The sequence below is a fragment of the Argentina anserina genome, chromosome 7 (assembly GCF_933775445.1).
Source record: "Argentina anserina chromosome 7, drPotAnse1.1, whole genome shotgun sequence".
In the NCBI taxonomy this organism is placed as follows: Eukaryota; Viridiplantae; Streptophyta; class Magnoliopsida; order Rosales; family Rosaceae; genus Argentina; species Argentina anserina.
Window position 1 is genome coordinate 1,045,087 of NC_065878.1, and position 21,192 is coordinate 1,066,278.

The 21,192-nt window shown below is 36.9% G+C and overlaps 3 protein-coding genes across 3 annotated transcripts; all 3 read left to right on the top strand.

The window, feature by feature from the left end:
* The first annotated feature begins 436 nt into the window (after positions 1-436).
* On the top strand, positions 437-8,014 carry LOC126802443 (telomerase reverse transcriptase). Its single transcript, XM_050530073.1, is given in 18 exon segments — positions 437-748; positions 876-953; positions 1,041-1,106; positions 1,199-1,349; positions 1,352-1,366; positions 1,833-1,977; positions 1,979-2,255; positions 2,446-2,557; positions 3,070-3,211; positions 3,938-4,073; positions 4,254-4,353; positions 4,356-4,910; positions 4,913-5,466; positions 5,877-6,154; positions 6,156-6,443; positions 6,649-6,668; positions 7,257-7,527; positions 7,741-8,014. Coding segments are annotated over 18 exon segments (3,759 nt in total). The 5' UTR covers positions 437-451.
* Positions 8,015-9,092: 1,078 nt separating this feature from the next.
* Positions 9,093-13,136, top strand: LOC126802465 (ATP synthase subunit O, mitochondrial). The gene is made up of 6 exons (XM_050530102.1): positions 9,093-9,248; positions 9,557-9,610; positions 9,984-10,227; positions 11,289-11,401; positions 12,601-12,687; positions 12,777-13,136. Exons 1-6 carry the CDS (start codon positions 9,132-9,134, stop codon positions 12,903-12,905), a joined length of 744 nt encoding a protein of 247 aa, XP_050386059.1. The 5' UTR covers positions 9,093-9,131; the 3' UTR covers positions 12,906-13,136.
* Positions 13,137-18,796: 5,660 nt separating this feature from the next.
* On the top strand, positions 18,797-20,918 carry LOC126802461 (transcription factor MYB46-like). The gene is made up of 2 exons (XM_050530097.1): positions 18,797-19,172; positions 20,108-20,918. Exons 1-2 carry the CDS (start codon positions 18,865-18,867, stop codon positions 20,796-20,798), a joined length of 999 nt encoding a protein of 332 aa, XP_050386054.1. The 5' UTR covers positions 18,797-18,864; the 3' UTR covers positions 20,799-20,918.
* Positions 20,919-21,192: the final 274 nt, after the last annotated feature.

Here is a 21,192-nt window from a genome sequence, read left to right on the forward strand (position 1 = left end):
ATGCCTTCACATCATACCAACTTGAAGCACATCCTCCCTACAACCATTCATGAATTACATATATAGACAACCATAAATCACTACATATGAATTCAACCTTCAAGAATATTTCTTTTTCATCCTGGCCAAACAAAAGATTAGTCCGGTGGTGCATCATCAAACGTAGGATTGGACTATTCTAACTGTTCTGTTCTTTAGTCCGAAGCAGTACCAAACCTGGGTTAGGGATTACTGCAGTACAGTCCGAAGTTTGCATAATCCGGGACTGTTATAAGAAATAGTCCTGACTTAGACAGTCCTGGGTAACAAACGTGCCCTTAGAGGTTAGGGGGTCAAAATTAAAATTACATCCACCAAAAAACAGAAGCGCACTTTTTTGCCTCTAAAATTCGAAACGCCCGCTCTGAGGTCCACAAGAGTGGAAGGAAGACCCCTCCGAATTCTCAGAAAAATGAAGAAGAAACGTCGCGTCCCGGTGGTCCTCTGGCGGCTCTTCCACAACCGAGCCCGCACTCTCACCTCCTTACTCCCTCCCCCTCCTCCTCATTCCCCAAAACCCCAATGTCGTTTCTGCCAGGGCCGCCGTTGCCTCCGCTGCTCCACCGGCCCCGACGCCATGTCCTTTCTCCTCCGACCCAACGATCCCTCCGATTAACGCTCTCTTCTCCACGACTGCTTCGTCGTCGTCTCCGAAAACGCCCCCACCCTCACTCGCTTCTCTCCTGAATCTCACTGGTCCCAAATTGAGGTTACACTTATACCCAAGAGTATCTATATCTTTGAATTTTGCATATAATTGATGTCGATTTTGTTCATATGATGTATATGATTGGGTTTCGTGTATAATTGCCTAATCGGATGTCGATTTTGTTAAGATTGTTAGAGCAGTGATCGAATCGACAATGCTGGAGCAATCGGTGTCTTCCAATGTGATATGCAGTAATTATGATATGGTAACGGCACCAATTTTGGTTTTGTTTTTGTTGAAAGTATTGGAATTTCGTTATGAATACGATTTGCTTTGTGTTTGTAAATGGCAGTGTGATGAGTCGAGCGCCATTTTGGAGCTTCTGACTTCTCCGGCTTGGTGTCGTCTGTTGGAGAGGGTATGTAATGGTTCGGTTGATTGTGTTGCATGATGTGCATGTATTTACAGATACGATGTTTTTAGTCATGGGATGAAGTTTGTATGTGGCAGGTTGGGGACGGTCTTATGGTTTATTTACTGAGAAACGCGTCGATATTTTTGTGATTTGCGGATGAGAAGCATCAGCAGGTGGCAGGTCTTCCCATTAGTAACTTATGTCGTAAGAGGTTCAAGTGCACACCAAATTCAAATTGGCAACCGTCCCCCTGGCTCCATGTGGTAATGCTGATTTTTGTAAATATATATAAATGATCTTTAGTAGTCATCAGGTTCTTATATGCGGCACTGATACGGAAAATAGGAGGAATTTTGTTATCTTTGAGAGGTGAATTGTAGCTAGAACATCGAATATAAGCTAATTGTTTGAATTCTACCAGTTTATCATAGGATTTATCTTCACATTCCTCAGTCATCATTTCATGATATATGGGATTCAGAATGGCAGATGTGTTCTTATCTGCTCGTACTCAATGTGCATTTATATATTCATAGTGCTTTCTTGCTATTTTTCATTTTAGTATACATATTCAAATATCAATATTGTGTTTTATGGAGTTTTTTTTTTTATCCTTTGTCTGATATGATTCCTTATAGCCTTTTTGATATCCTGTTTATTTTTGCCTGCTTATACCCATTAAAGGATATAAAAGAGAATTAGTGCATGATTGCTTGTAACTTGCCTCAGGACCCCCACGAAAGAGGAAAAGGGATGATAACGTCCACTCAGTGTCAAAGAAAAAGCAGCTCATGAGTTCAGTTGGCATTGGAGAAAGCTGGAGTTCTGCTACCTGTAATGGCTGCTGCAACAGTAGTGACAATTTTAGGATTATGCAGTCATATTAGTTTTTCTGAAGCATCCACACCAGTAGCCAGCACACCAACCAATGATTATAAAGGGAATTTAAATCAGGAACTTACAAATAGTTTCGGAAAGCTAAGAAAGCGTTCAAGACCATTTCGTTGGTACCGTTGCAGGAAACACAGACAATTATGTACTCAAGAAACTGTTTTTAAGAGTGTTCTTAGAACTACTGTCAATGATAAACAATGGTTACCTGGCAGGCTTTTTCCATCCTTGAAGCCCAGATTTGGTCAATATTTTGAACAGGTGCTCTGGCAAACTTCTTGATTTTTGTATTTAAATTTTTACTATTTAGTTTGTAGAATGTAGAGGAAGTCAGCTGTGAATTCCAGTATAACTTTGTGTTTGGTCTGGAGTGTTGTAGGTTGAAAGTCTTTACTCTAGTATATGTTTTGTAATATCTATGTACTTTTCCTCAAGTTCTTTTTTATGGCAGTGCTATTGCTTGCGGTTCCAAGTTGCCCAAAAGATCTCCAAAAATTCTCAGATAGACCGGAAATCCTTGTTCTTCAACTCAGAACATACTTCATCAATCTTTCTTAGAAAGCGCATCATTTTGTGCATGATTTCCTATATTTTTAATTATGGCAGCTGCATCTTGTTGTCCATGTTTTAATACATGCCTCTTTCTGAATATTATCTCTACAAGTAGACATATATTGTAACATCTTGATTTTCATGGCCATGACAAATGCTGATTCTGTATGGTGCAGTATTGTGCCATTCTACTCCAGGAAATCTTACAGTGCATTAATCATACATACACGAATATAGAACTGGGTTCATGTAGTGGCAGACTTGACCCATGCAATGGTAGACCAGTGGTAGATAAATCCACCCCTACATGTATTTGGTCTACCATTACATAGAGTTGGTGCACATTAATGTATAGATGAATTTATGCCCCAAAGAATGCTCCTTGTTTACCTGTGATAACATTAAAAACAGTCTTTGCTTTGTTTATTTTCATAGACTTATGAGTTACTGTAGCGTCATCATCTTTTATATATTTTTGTTTTGCTTTGATTGATAATCTGTGAATTGTCCTTAATGATTTCAAATGTGCTGAATTCTGTAAAGCCTGATTCTGTTGGTTGAGAGTTTCTTGTTAGGAGTATTTTTGGTATATATGACACAAAAAGTGCACGGTCAAAGACGAGTCCCAATAGCTGTTGTCATTGTCTCACAGGTTCTGCATGCCTGTAAGCAATTTTTGATACTTAAATAACACTTTGGTGTTGCAACATATTTTATGCTGTTTTATCTGAAATGTGATTTGTTTTTTTTTTTTGTAAATTTGCTGCCGCTTTCTCTGGTTTATTAAATTTGAAATGTTACTTTTAACAAAATTCAAAAGTTGAATATTTGCACAGTAACTTTTGGTAACTAGCTAGTAATCAGTCCTGGGATTTATTCATCTATTAGTTTTCCCGAGCAGAGGAGGTGGTAATCATGGTATTATTTACAAAAGAAGAAGATATATTTCGAGTACTGTTATCTTTATTTTTCTATTCTTTATTTCCCCTGTTTAATGAAAGGGTTTGTCCCAAGTAAATGATAGCACTGGAGCAAAGCAAAAAGTATTTGCTACCTTTCTGTAATGCCCTTTGTTTTGCATCTGTAAGCTTGATTGGACTTCATTTTGGATAGAGAGGCTAATGACATTTACTTCAGAATCTTTTATTGTATTCCTATTATTTGGGTGGTTAATGTCATCGTAGGCCCGGAACCGTCTTTCAACTGCCTTTTCATTCTCTTTTATGTGTTCTGTTGTCCGTGTGCCTATGGGAGTCTTTATTAGATAGTTAATATTTATGGTCATTTTAGGTCTGAAATTTTGTTGCAAGCATCCTTATTTCTCTTAGAATTTCTTGTCCGGGTGTTATCTTCCTGTTCACTAACTCTAGTGGTTTGTTTATGGCTTCCAGGTATCATTCACTTGTTAGGTTGCTTAAAAGTCTCATACGTAGAGCACAGTACGGTCAGCACCTGAGAATATTGGAAAAGAATTGTGTTACAACTGTAAATCCGAACACAACAATAAACAGTGGTTGCATCTTTGAGGTTAGCAATATATATTGTTAACTGTGAGATGTATCATGGTCTAAAACTCATGCCATTGACGAAGGCATGTCTCTTCAGGATCATGCTTCACAACTTAGCTTATACATGTTTCTAAGTTTACTAGTATCCAGATATTCCATAATTTCTTAACCCCCTTTCCCTTTTTACTTTCACCTTCAGGGAGAAAAGTGGGAGCACTGTGTGCACAAGAAATCTCAGTATTGTACTGCCGACCATTGCAGTAAATCTCCTGAAGTGAGTGAATCTTTCACTGATGAAATTAATCTTACTGCTTGAACAGTCAGGTTGAGTCGTTCATATGGGCTGCTTGTAGGAGTATTGTTCCTCCCGAATTGCTAGGAACTCCTTCAAATCGGAGAATTTTGAGGAGAACTATTTCAAAGTTCATTCAGCTTAGAAGATTTGAATGGTTGTCTTTAAAACAATGTCTGCATAAATTGAAAGTGTCTAGGTTCCCATTTCTATCCAATAAACACAATTTCTGCTGTCTGAATAAGGAGGCACCAAAATATGTGGATGGAAAAGGTGTAGACACTGAAAAGGGAGCCAGTACATTGAATGATGCCATACATGTTGCTAACGTAAAATTGTTAGAAAGTTGGATTTATTGGCTCTTTTCATCTGTAGTTGTGCCATTGTAGCAAGCCAACTTCTATGTCACTGGAAGTGAGCATGGCAAGCAAGATGTCTATTACTATCGAAAGTCAGTTTGGGAGAAGATGAAGAACAAGACCATCATGACTTGCATGGATCAGAGCTATCGATATCTGGATGATGCGACAACTAGAAGAATTATAAGGAAACGATCATTTGGGTTTTCAAACTCCGGATTTGTCCAAAAGAGTCTGGAGTGAGGTTGCTAGCAAATTTAAGAACATCATCCAAACTGTTTGGGAAAGAGCTATGCTTAGCAGATCAGTCTAATGGAATATTTAGAGGAAAGAAACTGCATCGGAGAAAGGTCAGATTTGAGTATTTCAAGTCCGTGAATCATGTTCTTCGTGATACCCATGTTGTTTTAAAAGATATGCAGATGAAAGAACCAGGGAAATTAGGATCGTCTGTGTTTGATTACAATGATGTATACAGAAAGTTATGCCCGTTTCTAGTTGATATGAAGCGTGGATTCAGTACAACACCTGATGTCTTTATCATTGTCTCTGATGTATCAAAAGCCTTTAATTCTGTTAACCAGGATAAGCTGTTTGGTGTTGTGAAAGATGTTATAAGAGCAGATGAATATATTATCCAGCAATCTCATTATGTCATTTTCAAGAAGGGATCATTAAGGGTTCATGAGAACCGTGCATGTCTCGATCAAAATACCGGCTCAATTTTCAAATCTAAATTTTGTAGTGTTCTTGTTAATCAGGTACGTTTGCTTTATCTTATTATTTTATTTTACTATCTTTGGTTTTCTGGAAAGTGCTCACAAATTTTTGTCTTTTGAATATGGAATAATTACTGCCAAAAAAGAAGAGAAGAATACGGTACAATTACTGAGCTGTTTTTTGTATATATGTTCGAAAACTAATCCAAGCGAAATAAATTGCTTTGTTACTATTACATCACTTAATATATTGAACACACTTTTTTTTTTTCCTTTTCCAGTCTTTCCTGATATTTACTACAGAAACATTTGAAAACTATAGATTTCATGGGAAAGGGATTATTTTTGTGACTTGCTTAAACTTGTCTTCAGCATTTGATGTATCTGCAACCATCCTGTTTTGATCAAGGAAAACTTTGGTTTAGCTGATACGTTTGCTCTCTACTACTTAGGAGTGTAGCTGGCCAGTGAAGAAGAAGGAACTACTTTTTATTCTAAATGAACATGTGAAGCGTAATGTGCTGCAGTTGGATAAAAAGTTCTATTTGCAACATACTGGTATTCCTCAAGGAAGCGTTCTGTCAGCTTTGCTCTGCTCATTATACTATGGACATCTGGATCAGAATGTGATCTTTCCATTTCTTGAAAGAACTTGGGAACCTTCTACTACAGATTTATCAGGAGGACATAATTTTCGAGTTCCTTCTGCTGCACAGTGCAGTAGTGAGGACAGTCTCCTCATCCTCTAGATACACTCTGCTTAGATTTATTGATGATTTTCTTTTCATTTCAACCTCAAAGGCGCAGGCTGCTAGTTTCATCTCAAGGTTGCAATGAGAATTTTGGGATCACAACTGTTATATGAATGAGAAAAAATTCTGTATGAATTTTGATATTGGAAACATGGCAAGTTTGCCATCAAACAGGATCTACACTGGTGATGATGGCATTTTATTTATGAGATGGAGTGGCTTGCTCATCAATTCTTGCACACTTGAAGTTCAGGCAGACTATACAAAGTTAAATCCCATCCATGTTGAATCTTACTTTGTCTTAAACTGTGTGCACAAATCATTCCTGTCTAGAATCTTAATATTGAACAGCTGGTTATGAGGTGTTAAATTTCTGCTCACCTTATAGCTTATGTATTCTCAAGAGATTTAATCCTTCATGATTCAAATTGTTTTTGTTTCTTCAAGTAACTTGTTTCATCTCATTTATCAGGTACTTGAAAAACCACTTAAGTTCAACTCTCTGTTAAACAACGACAAGCGTGTCCCATGGACTAACTGTACCGATACTGTCTCAATTTAGCTACCTCACATGTGTTGGATTTTAATCACAAATGGCTTCGGTACAATTTGGTATTATTCACCTACTTATATATTTATAATCTATTTTTTATTTGTCACTTCTTAGATGTGGGATCTCTTCTCTCCACCACGTCTCCTCACGTGCAATCTAATTTTTAGGTCTGCACGTGACAAATTAACATCCCACATACTAGTACAAAATAAACCAAGGTCTAGTAACCAACGACACTTGGTGACAATTCAATCGGAAACCCTCTGATGACATGATAATGACACCCATCTTGAGCTCATGACAAAGTGACACCCAACTCGGGCCCACGAAAGATTGGAGGCGCGACTGGAGAGGGACCCGCTCTGATATCATGTTAAACAACGATAAGCATGGCCCATGAACCAACTGTACCGATATTGTCCCAACTTAGCCACCTCACAGATGTTGAGTTTTAATCACAAAAAACCTCGGTACAATTGGGTATTATCCACCCACTTATATTCTTTTTTTTATTTGTCACTTATTAGATGTGAGATCTCTCATCTCCAATACTCTCACAGTCTTCTACCAAGGCAAACTTAGTTGCCATTTGAAGGGAAAGTTGCTTGACTACATGAGACCTAAATGTCATCCTTTATTCTTTGATTCCCACATCAATTCAGCATCTGTGGTGAGACTGAATATCTACCAAGCCTTCTTGTTATGTGCAATGAAGTTCCATTGTTACATCCGAGCCTTATCATATATCTGCAAATTTCACTTTAGATTCTACTCCTGCATTATCCAGAGATCTTTGAGGTATGCTCAAATTCCTGTGTCTATTATCTCTTGCAATCATTCTTTCTGCATGTCTGTTGTTGAACTTTTTTTTGCATTAGTTAGACTAAAATCATTGAGTAACACCTTGATGCACATGAGTCTAGTCCGCAACTGAATATCCTTATAATCTTTCTACTTTTTTTTCCTCATCATTGAAAGAGTTATGTTTTTTTTTTCTTGTATTCTATTTAGGATCATGCACAAGCTCATAAAGAAAAGGATGTGTTCGTTGTATACTGGCTCTAACGTATGCCCAATTCTTCAATTGGGGAAGGGGGAAGTTGAATGGCTTGGTTTATATGCTTTTATCCAAGTATTAGAAAGAAAACAATCACGGTATAAGAAGTTGCTCTCCTTATTGAAGCTAAAGTTGTCAAACCATAAGATAAATGGCTCTGAGTCTTCTGAGCTGAGTTATGCAGTTGATAGATCACATTCCTCTGTATTTTGGAAAATCAAGTATTAGAAGGTTCTGAGAGGTGCGCAATCATTTACTAAAATAGGCCATTTTTTTGTCTTCACTTTTCTATTTCATGCATTATCAAGTATCAACTATCCTAGTAATGTTGGATTTGTAATGTTATACTGCAATGCTCTAGAACTGTTGATTTCTTTCACAGATTTGCGGACTAAATTGTGGATCATGTTCAGGACATAGTCTATTCATCGCTACAAATAGAATCCATGTTTGACATCTGTGACGAGACTCTTGAGAGTTCCTGTGTCTTGTAGACGAAAACATCGATACCAGGCTTGCCTGGTTGCGGATTGAATACAGAGCTGGAGGATTTACTGCGAGTTGAATCTTGTGCTGGTTTTGTATTAGCCAGACGTCTTATTACAAATAATATAGGTAAGGGGAGCTATGTAAAAAGGACTGTGTTTGGATGCATATACTGATGCACATGTGCATTTCATCATGTGGTTCAACAGAAACCGACGGCTATGGAGGTGAAAACTAAGAATGTCTCCATTTTGTTACTCTTGGGTTTCAGTTTTTTTGTTTATGATCGAATATGAGAGATTGCTTCATTTCGGGTTCTTTGATGTCCGCATCAAATGCTTGAAACTTTGTAGGAATAATTTTGCGATTGCCCTAATATATTGATTAATAAATTATTAACAAGTTCAAACGGTTCGTTCTCCAATATCATGTCACGCAATCTTGTGAGCCATTATGCTTCACACTTACACTTGCATATCATGCCTGCTGTGAATCAGGTGGCTTGTAAACGCGTCTTGCTTATGATAACTTGTTCCATCCAACTCTTTATCGTTTCACTTGTGAGAGTGATCAGAGTTTAGAAAGCTCATCTGCTATATCACATTTTACAGTGAAACACGACTCAGAACAACTGTGTCAGTGTGTAACAATCAAAGAGTAAAAAAAGCACACTTCAATAACATATCTCCAACCCACCCTAGCGGTAAAAAAAAAAAAAAAAATCTCCGGAACACATGGCAGGTTTCCAATGGTTCACACCTCGAGGTAAATTTAAGTTTGGCTTTTCTATTTACAGTTTCTCACAGCTCGGCTCTTTCCCATTTTCAAAGCTCTCGAGCTGTTCTAGGGTTTACTGAAAATGGCATTCGCTAGTCGAATCCGATCGAGCCTCCCTCTCGTCTCCAAGATTCTCAAATCCGATTCCCTCTCCGCCGCCCACCGCGCTCTCCTTGCCCCTACTTTCACCGATTCCCAGGTACAAGCAAATCACATACACTCTTCGCTCTACTCCAAGCTCCGATCTAGTTCTCTTGCTGTCTCCGATTTCGCTTTACTGGATTTTAATTTGCATTTCATTATGTTATGGAGGTTTTTAATCAGAATATTACTGATTAGGAGTTTATGAACATATATATAAATATATGTTTTGACATTCTTAATGATCCAAATGCTCAGCAACATATTCAGGTGTTTTGTATGGGCAATTTTTAGTTGAAAGCTTTCGAGTCGTGTGGTTGAATTTTTGATTTGTGGACTGACTGTTTAGCATTTCTGTGTTTTTAGCTGTCGAGGAGCTTCGCCACTAAAACCACCGAGAAGAAGGATGTGAAGGTCAAGGTAATTGAAATATTTGGCTTCAAACATATTTTTTGAAATTACATGCCTGAGTAAAATTACTTGCTGTATTTGTTCTTGATTAGCTGTAGTGAAATAAGATATGTTCTTTTTTAAACTTAGATTTTAAACATCATTGTTCGAATTTAAGGTGCTTGTCGAAAATCATGGTTTTATATTCTACCTGTTCTTTATTTACTACAGTGGTGCTTGGTAAAAGGAAAATGGGGTTTGTCAGTTTAATACAGTAATGGTTAATGGTTAATGGTTAATGGTTAATGGTTTAGTGGGATAACTGATTTTTATGTCCCTAGATTTCGTGTCTCAAAATCAATGATACAGATCTATATTGATTAGGATTTTTATGATTTGCTAGGTGCCTTTGGCTTTGTTTGGGGGCTCTGGGAACTATGCCTCTGCTTTGTACATTGCTGCTGTGAAAACTAATTCCTTGGACAAGGTTGAGAATGAGATTCTGGACTTTGTTGGAGCGATGACCAAGAGTCCCATGTTTTCTCAGTTCACAAAGGATTTGTCAGTGCCTGCAGATACTAGAAAGAAGGCAATTGAAGATATTGCTGCTCAAGCTAAATTTTCAGAAGTTTCAAAGAACTTCTTGAGTATGATTACTGTCCTATCTCATTGAATTTATGTAGTCTGTAATTTCAATCCCTTTTGTTTTTTTTTGGGTGTTTTCATCTTTTTGCTTATATTTCAATATTGACCCGAAATTGGTATATTTGTCATTTACTTTGCAATTTTTTTCTTTATCTGAGGAATTTGGGTGAGGATTTAGTAATTGGGGTATATCTAGGCTTGAACTGATACATATACTCTAATCCCGCTCCGGTTGTTTTGTAGGGGAATGCATGTTCCTCTTAACGCCTTGGATATGAAATCCTTTGTTATTACAATCATTTGTAGTTACAGGCGGGATATATTTGTTAATTTATATGTTTTGAAGGAGGATATGATCATCAGCTATATATGGCAAGACTTTGACTGTGCTTTAGTTTGTTCACATTAGAGCATGTTTGGAATCCCCACATGTGAGGGGCCAAACCCATATCCTGTCTCCCTAGTGCAGTGTCATTTGTCCAATATGAAAGAGTGGCACTTGTAAGACTTGGTCTGAAATAGGTTTCACTTGGTAGCCTTGGTCTGAAATGATTTAAAATTAGCAGTCCCATGGTAGGAGGGGCTGATGAGGTCACACACGAAAAAGTTGATGTTGGCGTCTAGTGCTAGCTTCATAAGGTCAAGGTCTTCTTCCATGGGAGATGATCTGTTTACTGTTGCAAGAAGTTGTAGCAGGAACAAGGGTCTGGTTTGCTGAGTTAGGGGATCCAAGGGTCCCTAGAATGCAAAGAATTATGAGACTCTCGATTTGGATGAATAATGATTTGGGGTTCTCAGTGTTTAAGTTTGACATGCTCTTATGGTGTCATTAACTAACTTCAATTAGGAAATTTAATTAATTTATCACGTTCGATTTTATGCTCTTACAAATATGTATCCTTATGTTATCTTTACACTCACAGTTCGTACAGTTCACACGCTTTCTTTGAATTTACATTTTTCATATATATATATATATATATCAATATTTCCATTCAATGAACATATATTTATCATAAGAGTCCCTGTATATTTACAGATCAAATTTACTTTTTTTTTGTAGTATTGTTGGCTGAGAATGGAAGGCTAAGGAACATCGATACCATAGCGAAGAGATTTGTGGAATTAACCATGGCACATAAAGGAGTAGTGAAAGTTATTGTGACATCTGTCATTGTAAGTCGTAGTTCCTTAGAAGTAAATTTCATTTTCTATTGAGAGGTATATCTTATACTGCCTATATGCCTTACCTGAAAGAGGGTGTAAATACAATTGTTTTGGTTGCTCCTTGAGTTGGTGTTCCATTATATACTAATGAGCGTGGTCAGTAATGCAAATGCTAGATGTGAAATGATTCATATATTTATAATAACTAGTTGGCATTCACCCAATAAAAAGAAAACTTAGAAAGAAAATAGCATTGAATTTGAACATTAAGGAATGCTTTATGTTTTTCCTTATTGCATATATATTTTACTTTTATTGGTATAAGCACCCACGTATAAGTTTAACTGAGTAGGAGCCAAGCACATCCTATGGGCGTGGGATAACTACCTTAGCCAATTATTGCACATAATGTGGAGAGTTTGCTCCAGTTCCAGTTCCTGTTTTTATTTTTATTTTCTGTTATTTTTTGTGAATATCGGTTCATAAGCATTGTAATATTTGAGGGACATTTTGGTAAAACAAAAAAACTGTTCTGGTTGATCAAGTCTTTTTCTTTAATAATAGTATAGATAAATGTAATCTTGCAACTTCGGTGCAGTTTGTCTTTGAAATAGTAGGGATCGGCATGGGAGGCAAGTGCTGAAATCTTCAATACAGTATTTTTTTTATAGCCTTGCGCGGATGGTGTTGCGTGTGTTTGTGGTTTAACTTTTGCTTGAAATAATATCTTGGTTCAGTTGACAGTGTGCCATATCACACTAGCCTAAGCTGTTCGCTTCTCACAGTATACCTTGTTCATGATGTTGTTCTGTTTTAAAATTAAACTTTTAAAACATTTTTTTTTGTTGATTTCCATATCAGTTTTGTGTACATATAGGCTCCTGTAGACAGGAAAGAAGAAAGAAAATAAATTGAAAGTGTAATAATAGTGTTTCTTATCACTGTTCTGGTAAAGGTCATTAGGTGTTTAAGAAGAAGATGAGTAGTTGACATTCTGGCATCAAAGTGTTAAATTATTGGGCCAAGAAAATGTGGATGTAAATAATATGTATGTCTGAATGTCATATGTGTTGAATACCATGATCAGACAGTCTGTTGTTATATTGTCTAGATGTTGTATGTTGGCCCTTCTTGTCTCGGGTGCCATGTATATCTGAATTGTTCAGTAGTTTTATAAATTACCATCTAATTTTTGCTTTGTTACCTAGCCCCTCCCTGCTGAAGAGGAGAAAGAATTGAACGAGACACTACGAGACTTAATGGGAAAAGGGAAGACAGTTAAGCTTGAACAGAAGGTATGTATTGCGGTGATCTTGTTATCTGCTCTTAAATGCATAAGTTTTGTGTAATGGATGGAAATTTAAAGCTCTGTTTGACATGACAGATTGATCCCAGTATTATGGGTGGGCTTGTGGTAGAGTTTCAGCAGAAGGTGTTTGACATGTCCATTAAGACCCGGGCACGCCAGTTTGAGAGGTACTTGCGGGATCCCATTCATTGGGACAACCTCTAAATGGTTTGCCGTCAAAGACTCCCTTTTCCAGATACTTTACTGTCAAAGATCAATGGAGGAAAGACATTGTTTAATTTTGGTGCTTGAATCCAGTTGTTTAAAAACATGGAAAGCCACATGATTGGTATTATGTCTCTTTGCAAATAAAAGAATGTTTTTAAAAATTGTACTAGGCGGCTCAAGAGATTAGCCTTTATTATTATTTTTGTCTTCCTATTTTGGCGCTCTGAAGTTATGACGAGTTCTGATCTCAATAAGATCAGTAAGGGAGTACGTTGTCTTGTTCAAATGTCGTGGTTATTGGTGCATATTCAATTCACAGTAAAGGAGTTGCACTAGTTCACTACATTTTCTGAAGACCGACAAAATGTAAGCATGTTAGCTATGACTTCTATATATTGTGATCAATGAGCAATGCCACAATCCAAGTGTCTTATAAAAGGTTGAGTCAGGAAGCACATACTTTATAAGTCCGAAAATTGTTAATAGAATTATAGAAATGCTTTGTACATCAACTTGCTACTAAAACTAGAAGATTTTATTGCACATTTGGTATCCGAGGTACCTTCTTCATTACTCTCCATTTAGAATGTCACTTTCTTTCTCAGTTTGCTTTTTCTACACATTTCTGATCTTTAGATGTACATGTGCTACAGCTAGTGTTTGAAAATGCAATATTCATTTAGTTGCATTTCTGCGCAAAACCGATTGTTATTGGATCTTTCAACTGCGTACACAGCAGTTTCCAATAAACTTGGGGTCTTATAAATTGTTTGGATTTGTATTATACAAAATCGAACCAGTCATGTTTAAATAAATGTAGCATGGAGTACGTGCAAATTTCCACAGTTTTGGGGTATCTTAAAAACTCCAAGCGTCTTTCATTTGCACATTATTAGTGACTGTATCTCTGAAACCAAAACCTTTACAGCATAACTCATAATACTGATCTTAGCTCTAAAACTGGACCCTTGAGGCTTGTTGTAGGCTCTGCCTTGTCGTAGCCAAGAGCCTCAGACACGATCGCTTGTGCTGCGTATAGACCCAAATCCCCCAATAGAGTCCAATTTTCAGTGGTGTCCATAGTCTTTATATGTGATTGTTCCAAACATATTATTCCCCTTATGTTTACTAGCTTTCAAGTTTTCTTAGCAAACAAGAAATAAAGAACATATCCACCCACTTAATACTTTAATAGGGTGGTGGTTACTGGTAAGGGACTTATTAGGGTGGCGCCATGGCGGTTGCATTGCCTTAAGAATCCATCTAAATCAATCTGGACTAAGAAACAGTAACACATATCTAAAAGGCACTTTTAAATTAAGGAAGAGTGAACTTCGGACCACATCCACACTTCCAAGCAAACCAACCACGCTCCATAATCCATGTAGCCGTACCACACACATAGCGGTGTTAGATTCCAAAGAAGGGCTGAGAAACCAGACAAGCCGGCTGGAGTGGTTGACCACGCCAGCCCTTAATGGCTTAATCTGCGGTGGCCAGCAACCCTACTTGGCCGGAATTTGTCACAAGTCATATCAGAAAATTGGTTGATTCCTACTGTAAAAGAGTGATTTCCTAATTGAAATTCTCAATCAACTCTAAGTACTTGTTCTTGAAGATAGTGAAATTCCTCTCCTTTTCATCTTTGGGTAATCTTTGTCGAAGGCTACCATTCACCGCTCAAATGCTTGGAAAAGAGAAGCATTTGGATTCAATTGGAAGCTGAGGATGTGGCATCTGATGGTTCTAAACTCCCCAAAGACATGAAAAAGTCGACTGCAAGGTTCTTTTAAAAAAGCCATTGTTCAAAAGTAAGAGTTACAAAGATATATGTAAGAGCTGCACAAACTGTGAGATTATATAAGTTAAGAACCCTAGCTAGATATTGAAACTGCAAGGTTCTCTATTGTAACAGATATTGAAACTGATTGATGGAACCAGATCATACCTCAATTACATTCACTTCCCTCTCCCATTTTGGCTATTTTGCACAAATATAACACAACCAATAAATCCACACTGTTTCTAGGGCTAAACTTCACTGATTTGTACGTAGTTATGCTTTACAAGGTCCTTAAATAGCTTGGTGAAATCATTAGAATTAGATAGTCATACGAACATATGCATATGCATGGGCAAACTTACTTTCCTTTAAGACCATCCATACGAGAATCAAGCTACTAGCAAACGAACAAAACCATCTCCAACCAGGTGAGATAGTCATACCAACACTGAGGATATGTAAATTGCTTCTTCACTGTTCATATCACTGAGGATGCGGTTTGTTGTCCCATTGGTTGCTCGATCATTTCGTCCCTCCTCACCTTTTTTTCATCTTGAAAAGTCTGATGAAGAAATCCATCATATATCAGCTGCTACGAGGAATAAAAAGGTGAAACCAGCTGTGGGGATCAAAGCGGGTTAATTTGTCAACCTTTTCTTTTTCTCACAAGTATCTCACCGTTGCCTTTTCAGCTCATGATTTGGTGGTTCAATTCTCAGGACAGAATTTGGCAATTGATCACTGCATTTACCCAGGTTAATATAAAGACAGATTCGATTCCCTCAATAATGATACAACATTACAAATATATATTCAGATTTGTAGTACAAGGTAAAATGGTGAAAGGATTCATGATGAGTTGGTCTTCCTTGTCTTTGTAACCAAGCAGGCATGTTGCTTGGGACCGCCTCAAAATTAAAGCATGAGCTTTTTCGATCCTATCTTGGACACCTAAAGAAAAATAGAAATAGCTTCTACGAACATTTGAGTAGCTTGACAGTTTCCGCTCGCTACTTTTTCCCTGAAGAAATGTGACAAGTCTCTTTTGGTTTACAAATATAATTAACTAACTGAAATTCCTCAAGAAATTGAATATGTTTGTAATCTGATCTGCCATTTGGATGGGAAAATGACTAGGCAGTCTTAGAATTTTAACATGCAGAGAGAAGGATTGAACCAATGTTTTAAAAAACTCACCTTAAGGCTCACTTGAGGCTTTAAAAGTTTAAGGCTACTTACATAACGTCTCTGTTTTTCAGTCTGGGTACAGAAGCTTAAAAAGCTTACGCCTTTTATGCCTTATGCTACATTTTTCACGCATTTTACTACGGCTTAAAAAATAATATTTTTATGTATCTTTTTATATTTATTTATATAATGTGTTATTATTGATGAAAACTATCTAAAACGTTTGGATAAATCAATAAATTCTTATGTATATTTGTTCTTTTTGTATGTGTAGTTTTATATTTACACATTTAACTACTAATTTTTTTATAACATAAGGCTTACACCTGATGCGTCTCAAGGCTCTTAAGAAAATGTCTTGGGGTACGCCTTTGCTTTTTAAAACATCGTATTGAACTGGTACTAGCTTGTATGCTTAGTACAATGTTGAGTTTTATTATAAAAAAATGTGGAACTCATGCTTGGTATCCAAAGGTTGTGCAAATGGTGCATAGTTTTTGGACAATATATATATACTTCTTGGCTACGGAGGTCCGCACCAATGTTTTGATGCGGATTTCCATTTTTTATCACTTTTCGATCGAATTTCTTAATCTCCATTGTCTAGTATCTAGATAATATTGTGTGGATCATCTGTGCAAAATTTCAGCCAATTTGGTAATCGTTAAGGCCCTCAAAATTTTGTTTTTCTGTTAAAAATATGAACGGTTCATGTTTGACAGAATTCAGTCCGACCATTTTTTTTTTCGATTTTGAAGGTCTTAGCAATCACCAAATTGACTGAAATTTGGCAGAGATGATATACACAATATTATCTAGATGATAGACGGTAGAGATGAGGAAATTCGATTGAAAAGTGGTGAAAAAATGGAAATCTGCACCAAAACCATTGGTGCGAACCTCCTTAGCTGATATATATATACATACGGAGCTTTTCAGGTGCGGAGGTCCGTACCTTAAACTAAGGTACGGATTTTCATTTTTTTATCAACCTTTCGATCAAGTTTTCACATCTCCACCGTCCAATATCTAGGTTATAATGTATAGATCATCTCCACAAAATTTCAGCCGATTTCATGATCGTTAAGGTATCAAACTAATCAAAACCAATGGACGTATTGAATTTGCCAAACCTGAACCGTTCATATTTTGAGTAGAAAATCGAAGTTATGAGTACCTTAACGGTGATTGAATCTAGTGAAATTTTGTGGAGATAATCTATACGTTATAGCCTAGATATTGGATGGTGGAGATGTGAAAAATTGATCAAAAAGTTGGTCAAAAATGAAAATTCGTACCTTAAGCTAAGATAATGGCCTCCTTACCTGAAAAGCCCCGTATATATATACTGAATTAACAGAAGTGATGAGATGTAAAGAGATCCCAGGCAAACGTGCAGCTTGTTTAGTAGTAATGGCTGAGGGACATTAATCTCGGGCTAGGCAAGCTTCTGTAGGTATTCGGTTGCTATCACATTCTGTATATAGTAAATATTGAACATCACGTTTAACATATTTAAGTTTGCATGACAAGTTATGAAATTAACAACGTATGATATATGAAGCGCACTACCAATCGGTCGGATTGGATATGGTGTATGAATCTGAATGGGAGCTAGGTTCAATTGATCGAATTTTGTTTATAAAAATGGGTAACAAAAGAGTTTTTTGATATCGAACTAACGGTCTTCGGCATGCAGAAATTAAAGGCTCAGGTCTAACTGGAAATACTTAATTAGGGACTTGGGCAGTTAGCTACGCCCTCTAAACTCGGTGATTTTCATGAGGTTTTTAGGGTTTTAGCATAATGTATGTTTGGGCTTGCAATCAGTTCATGGAGCCATTGCGAAATGCGAATTTCCTAATCTCCGACAGAGATTGACTAAACAAGTAAGGGTTTATCCGATAATAGCTAGGGTAACTCAGTTTGGGACATGTTCGATCGGACAAATTGATCATACTATTTTCTAAGTTTTAACAAATTAACCCTTAATTTTAATTAATGTGTAACATTGTTCATTTTAAATGTAAGATTGTACATTTGTACTATTCTCCCACAAGAATAAAGTTCTAAGGAATCTAAGCTATCAATTTCATTTATCGTGAGTTGGAAATAGTAGTTAACCACTTATTTTATTGCATGCCGGCCAGTATTTGGTCGACATGTTTAATTCTGCTAGCTGCACAATCTTAACTTCTAATTTGAGTTTGAGAATGCATTAATTTGACCAAAAGAAGAACAATCATAGGGTACTGCAGATCCGACAGCGAATGAAACAAGATTTGCTTGAGAAGCATGTTTGGTAATTCAATAAGGAGTAATCTTCAATAAGTTTCATTCATGCAACGAATAAAACAATTCATACTAATTATTAGTACAAAACAAGTGTCGAAACTGCAACACTTTGCCTAGTGTACAAGGAGTGTACTTCTGTGGTACTATATCTCCTCTCTCTCTCTCTCTCTCTCTCTCTCTCTCTCTCTCTCTCTGGGATTAGGGTTTACGCTTTTCTGTTCTTGTGTTTGACTCTTTCTTGTCTTTTTCGTTGCATTTTTCTTCACTCACAAGGTAATGATCATATCGATCTCATCCATCTATCTCCTCTTTGTGTATACACATTTTTTGCTTCCACTTCACATAATCATCTCTCTCTCTCTCTCTCTCTCTCTCTCTCTCTCTCTAGGCGTCTTATATGGAGGTCCCCCTCCAATCCGTTTTCCACTCCACCATATTTCGACCAACAAACACAGTCTCTGTTTCTCTCTGCTTATAATTTTAAGCAAACACCACAAACCATCGACATCATCATCACCATTACCACCCCATGAAGGCATCGATCGTCTCGTCGGTCATCCTATATACTCATTCTCTCAGATATCCATCATAAACAAGACAAAGCCTGAAGTTCTATATCTCTCTTCTTACCCCATTTATACCTGGTATATATATACAATCTCTGAAACCATTCTGGCATAAATTCTAATCATGAGAAAGCCAGAGTTGTCCGTGGGAAAAGACGTGAAAGCAATCAATAACGGCAAGAATAAGGTGATGAATAATAAGCTTAGAAAGGGATTGTGGTCGCCGGAGGAAGACGAGAAGTTGATGAGGTACATGCTGAGCAATGGACAAGGGTGTTGGAGTGACATTGCTAGAAAATCTGGTCTCCAAAGGTGCGGAAAGAGTTGTCGTCTTCGTTGGATTAACTACTTGAGACCTGATCTTAAGCGTGGTGCATTTTCGCCTCAGGAAGAACACCTTATCATCCACTTTCATTCCATTCTCGGCAACAAGTAAGTACACTCTACACCCTCTAAATATACACTGGATCTCCTATTTTCTTCACTACATATCTATATATAATGGATGATATTGGATATGTATTTAGGAATGCATGTGTATACACACTTAATATGGACACGGTTCGTACGTAACGAACACCGTTCTGCATTCTGATTCAGATACTAAGGCATAAGATAGGTGTGCGTTTGATAGTGTGTGTGGAGGTTCGGATATATGACCGCCATTCAGATTTTGTGAACTTTTGCCTCACCGTTCATCAAATGGTTAAAATTACAGACCGGCGGTTTGCCAGCTGTACTGTCATTCATCCATCCTACCCCGGAACACTCAGTAGAAAATATATATGTAGAATTCTTGCTTGTCTAATAACGTACATTTCTGGCATTTCTGCTTTTGAAAATTTATCCTGTTAATAGTAAGAAGAAGAAGGAATAAGCGAAAACCACATTTGCAATATGAATGTATAAGATTAAATACAAATATATTATTTCTTCTTGTTTTCATTTAAATTTTAATTTGGTTCACATTATTTTCATGTTAAAAAATTGTGATTTGTTTAATTTTTAATTCATACTGTGTTTATTATTGACTTATTGTACATGGCATTTCTCATTCCTTTCTCCCTCAAATTTTCTCTTGCTTAATTTGCTAAATACATACTTTAAGGAAAGAATTTGGGCTTATCGCCAATTGAATTTTGAGTTCAATGACATCTCCAATTATGTTTAATTAATAATTTGATGAAGAGGAGGAATTGGACCTCTTCCGTACAAATCAATTGAAATGATGAAGTCATTTAATTTTGTGGGCATAACCTAATTAACAGATATAAGTAGCTGATGCTGCATGTATCATATATTCATGCATATTGAGGTATAATTACTCATATATCTTTTCTGTTGTTGTGGTGTTTTACTGAATTCAGGTGGTCACAGATTGCTGCACGTCTTCCAGGACGAACAGACAATGAAATCAAGAACTTTTGGAACTCTGCATTAAAGAAAAGGCTGAAGATTAACCACATATTGACATCGACATCTTCACCAAACGAGAGTGATCATTCGTCGGAGCCGTATGTCAACAATGGGGGAGCAGGGCCATTTATTTCCATGCACAACGAACATGACATGTTGATGAACATGGTCTACATGGACTCATCAACGTCCTCATCCTCAGCGTCCATGCAGGTCATCAACAACAGCACAGTCGATCCTAACTTCTCTGTGCTTGATAGCTCCTCTTTACTGAACTACGTCAATCACCCAGGCTTCACGCAACTACGAGAAGGGCATTATGGTGATTATGGAAATTACTTGGAGGCTGATCATAAAATGGGGATAGAAGGTGATCTCTGTCTTCCTCGTCTTGAGACTAGCAGAAGAAGTTTAACAGAGAATAATAATGGTCAAGTAGTTGATAATATAAGCAATAACTTTATCAACCACTTCCATAGTAATACCAATAATAATTGCTTTGCTAACACGGCGAGTAATATGAGCTTTAAAGTAGACGACGGGGACATCTTTGGCCAATCTGAAGCTGAAGGAAGCTTAAGAGTTGGAGAACAATGGGAATTTGAGGGTTTCATGCAAGATATATCCTGCTTTCTTTCTTAGCCTTGCCATTATTTGCTAAGAAAATTTTGGGTTGTTATTTGTTTTGCTTATCCAAACAAAAACCTATAGGCGGCGGGGTATCTGTGCATGCATGCAGCAGTCATACATACTTTTCATTGTTGCTTTTTAAGATTCAAGTGTACGTACATCAATAATAATAATAGTAATAGAGAACTGTAGAGATCAATTGAATATATTCGAGGATGTAATAATTTCGTTAAATAATTTGTACGTGTATATAGAGAAGATCAATACGAATATCAGTGGAATTGTAATTAATTGTCAATTAGTGTGACAGAATATGAGAAAGATGATCAAGCAGACCTGCACAAGTTATATCGTTTATTGATAAGTAAAATTACCAAGAAGACAGAAGATGAGAATATATGAAAGA